At 31.5% G+C, this 4,332-nt stretch overlaps 1 protein-coding gene across 1 annotated transcript in view; it reads right to left on the reverse strand.

Annotated features, from left to right (window-relative positions):
* Positions 1 to 2,582: 2,582 nt before the first annotated feature.
* The window catches only part of LOC109211448 (protein FAR-RED IMPAIRED RESPONSE 1-like), a 5,270-nt gene continuing 3,520 nt past the window's right edge, over positions 2,583 to 4,332 (reverse strand). The window contains exon 2 of the mRNA XM_019374980.1: positions 2,583 to 2,828. Coding sequence (XP_019230525.1) covers positions 2,583 to 2,828 — 246 coding nt within the window. The remainder of the gene's footprint in view (positions 2,829 to 4,332) is intronic.

Here is a 4,332-nt window from a genome sequence, read left to right on the forward strand (position 1 = left end):
TAGTCAAAAAATATCTTCTTGTTTTCCCTCCTAAAAAAGAAGCTAGAATACATTAGTCCTAAAAGTATCATGATTTTCCTTTTATTATAATTAAGATTAACCAATAAAAATATATATAATTATATATTTACTATTATAAAAATAAGGTAATATATATGACCTTAATTAATGAAGTTATATAGACGCCTATTATATAAAAGGTCGAGTTTACTATGAATCATAATGATATAATTAGCTTAGGCTATATGACTACAATCATATTAGTGAATGGACTTATATGGTTGATATAGGCCGATACGTATGACCTTAATAATGAAAATATATAGACAATCAATTATTGTGAATCGCAACGATGTAATTATCATACGTCATACGACTACAACCATATTAGTGTAATGACTTATATGGTTGCTATAGGCCGATACGTATGACCTTAATATAAACGGCTATTATATAAACGGTCGACATTACTACGAACTACAACGATATAATTACCTTACTACAACCATATTAGTGTAAGGACTTATATGGTTGCTATAGGCCGATACATATGACCTTAATATAAACGGCTATTATATAAACGGTCGACATTACTACGAACCAGAACGATATAATTACCTTACTACAACCATATTAGTGTAAGAACTTATATGGTTGCTATAGGCCAATACGTATGACCTTAATATAAACGGCTATTATATAAACGGTCGACATTACTACGAACCACAACGATATAATTACCTTACTACAACCATATTAGTGTAATGACTTATATGGTTGCTATAGGCCGATACGTATGCCCATAATATAAACGGCTATTATATAAACGGTCGACATTACTATGAACCACAACGATATAATTACCTTACTACAACCATATTAGTGTAATGACTTATATGGTNTTGATTCATAAGCACTCAACTATCTTCAAGTACTCATCAACTATCTCCATGAGTTCAGTATGTGCTATATTTTGCATCTTGAAGTACTAAACTATCTTCATAATTATTGACAATACATTTTCCTATTTGTCCAGTTGTTGTTGTCATAAGTTGAATGTGCTATATTAATTTAAAAATTAAATAGACCAATTTTAGTAGTACTTTAAATTAATTTTTTACAAATTAGTTATTATTTAGTACTTTCATTTCATTAGGCATCAAACGAACTGTTGGAATATTGAAGACAATAGGACTGTTTTGTTAACTTTAATCAAACGATCATTATGCCTCGCTGTTTTTAGAAGGGTTTTCTATACCCTTTTGTTGTATCATCAAACTCTATTCTTGCTAATACAAGACCCCAGGTAATCTGGAAAAAGTTCATAAAAAAATATAAAATATAAAAAAGATTCAAAACATAATAATAATAATAATAATAATTTCCTTCATTAATACGACATTGGGTGATAACATCACCAATACATAACTTGAAAAATAAAAACATCAACATAGGGGCCGGGGTAGAAAACTTCATAAACGAACAAACACATAATAAAAAAGAAATGAAATAAATCTTCATAATGCATGGACTACTCAATATGCTGGTTCACTGAAAGAGACTTTGAGGTCTTGGAGGCGGACTCGGTATCACTAGTGATAACAATGATAGAATTGCTCTTAGCTCCACTATGGACGGATGGTGTGGGTATATCGTCAAGCATAGTATAGAGCGAAGTAAGGGGATGCTCTTCCAACATGACACTCTTGAGGTAATCAATGTTACTATCACGAACCACCCTCTCAATCAACTCTGTAACCTCACGCTTCAGCTTGGTGTAATCACGCTTCAGATCTTGGTACAAGATGTTATGACTCACAGGTGAGCCATGCAGCGGTTGTTCAAGATCTGAACAACCATTACACTTCCCAATAGCAGCCCCTTCCACTCCTCCATGCATCCATTGCACTTCCCAGTAGCCCCTTACACTCCTTCATGCAACCATTACACTTTCCAGTAGTATATTTCACTCCTCTATGCACCATTACACTCCTCCATGACTATACAGATTGTTTTCGTTTTACAGATTGTTTATACAGATTGTTTTCGTTTTATTTTATTTTTTTAAAATTCTACCATATAGTGGAAGTGCACTTCATAGGTTTTATCTCATATAGTCTTACCTTAGAAGACTTGATTAATCCATGTAAAGATTGTATAATATGGCCCACGTGAGTAATTTGGTTTAATATAAATATATTTTTGATTAGGTTTAGGTTTAGGTTTAGGTTTACGTTCTCGTTTGATTTAGGTTCGTTTAGGTTTACGTTTAGGTTTAGGTTTCGATTAATGAGCAAATTAATGTCGATTTTTAAACTTTTTTTGAAAAAAAGAAAATAATCTTCATAGTCTTCTTCTTGTTTGTAAAATGATAGAAAAAAATTGGGGGACTTCTGCACTGTTTAATGACTTCCCAATTTTAATTGGCTATTTATAAAACATTAGTCTTCTTGAAATAAAAAAAATATAACAATAATAAATTGAAAAAAACACAAACAATATTATAAAGAACAATTATATGAATCCATAACTATGATCCATTTGAAGTCATTACATATAACTAAAGAGATGAAATTATCAAGCTAAGCATTAGTTAATCCTAGCTCTTCAACAGAGAAGATCACAACCCCTGATGTAGCCTCAACTAGTTCAAAGAGAAGGACATTCCCTTTCTTCAGATTATTGTCGACAACAAATTGTTTCCACCCATTGACGAGTCTTCTACGAACAACACTTTTGAGAGTCACAGCCCACTCCTTCCCATTACATCGAAGCATTGTTTTAACCGAAATAGGAGGAAGATAGCCACAGAATCTCTTTGGAATAAACTGCAAGAACATAATGTATAGATAGGGTTCAGGGTTCATGCCTAGTTGGGATAATCAACAATTATCAAATCATGAAAATTTAAAAAAAATAAAATTACCAGAAAATCACGCTTAATGTACGATCTGGGCACCTTCATTCGAAACCATGGATAGAATTCTTTTTCAATCCATACGTTAGCATTCATGTTTATGGTATCTATTTTGTTTAGAGAGTTGGAGATGTTGTTCTTGTGTTTAAGAGATATATAAAGAGTAAAAACTTTCAATTTCCCTCCAATTATATTTTTACTTTTCCCTTTGTTTTCCTCCGAAATTTGTATTTAACATTTTAGTCAAAAAATGTCTTCTTGTTTTTCCTCCTAAAAAAGAAGCTAGAATACATTAGTCCTAAAAGTATCATGATTTTCCTTTTATTATAATTAAGATTAACCAATAAAAATATATATAATTACATATTTACTATTATATAATAAGGTAATATATATGACCTTAATTAATGAAGTTATATAGACGCCTATTATATAAAAGGTCGAGTTTACTATAAATCATAATGATATAATTAGCTTAGGCTATATGACTACAATCATATTAGTGAATGACTTATATGGTTGATATAGGCCGATACGTATGACCTTAATAATGAAAATATACAGACGATCAATTATTGTGAATCGCAACGATGTAATTATCATACGTCATACGACTACAACCATATTAGTGTAATGACTTATATGGTTGCTATAGGCCGATACGTATGCCCTTAATGAAAAAGGCTATTATATAAACGGTCGACATTACTACGAACTACAACGATATAATTACCTTACTACAACCATATTAGTGTAAGGACTTATATGGTTGCTATAGGCCGATACGTATGACCTTAATATAAACGGCTATTATATAAATGGTCGACATTACTACGAACTACAACGATATAATTACCTTACTACAATCATATTAGTGTAATGACTTATATGGAAAAAATGTAAATAATGGATTAACCTATTTTTTTCAAAATATAAATAAAGTAGATAAAAAATGTAACTACTGGTTTAACCTTTTTTTTTAAAAAAAAATTATTGGCTTGACTGGACAAAATTAGAATACACCCTGTTAAAGGTGAGATTCGATCTCGAGACGCCTGCCTCATCCATATGCTTACTTAACCAACGAACCGATTATAACTTTGATGCATTTTAGACGTTCATTTATATACATTGAAATTCTAAATGAGCGTTGTATACATATCTACCTTGGGATTGTTTAATCGATACCCCCAAAATTTCGCTTTTGGAGTTGATCCGCCCATGGTCTTTTGGCGCTCCATCTTCAAAATTTCAACAGGTTTCTTGCTTCTTCCTCTTCTTCTTTTTCCATAATCGTAATCTTAACTTTCGTTTATCCTACTCTTCATCGTTTTGCCTATAATCATAAGCCTAATATGATGGCTCCGAGTCGGAAGAAAAATTGCACTAGAACTTTACCTTTGGATATAGTAGCG

The sequence above is a fragment of the Nicotiana attenuata genome, unplaced genomic scaffold (genome assembly GCF_001879085.1).
Source record: "Nicotiana attenuata strain UT unplaced genomic scaffold, NIATTr2, whole genome shotgun sequence".
In the NCBI taxonomy this organism is placed as follows: domain Eukaryota; kingdom Viridiplantae; phylum Streptophyta; class Magnoliopsida; order Solanales; family Solanaceae; genus Nicotiana; species Nicotiana attenuata.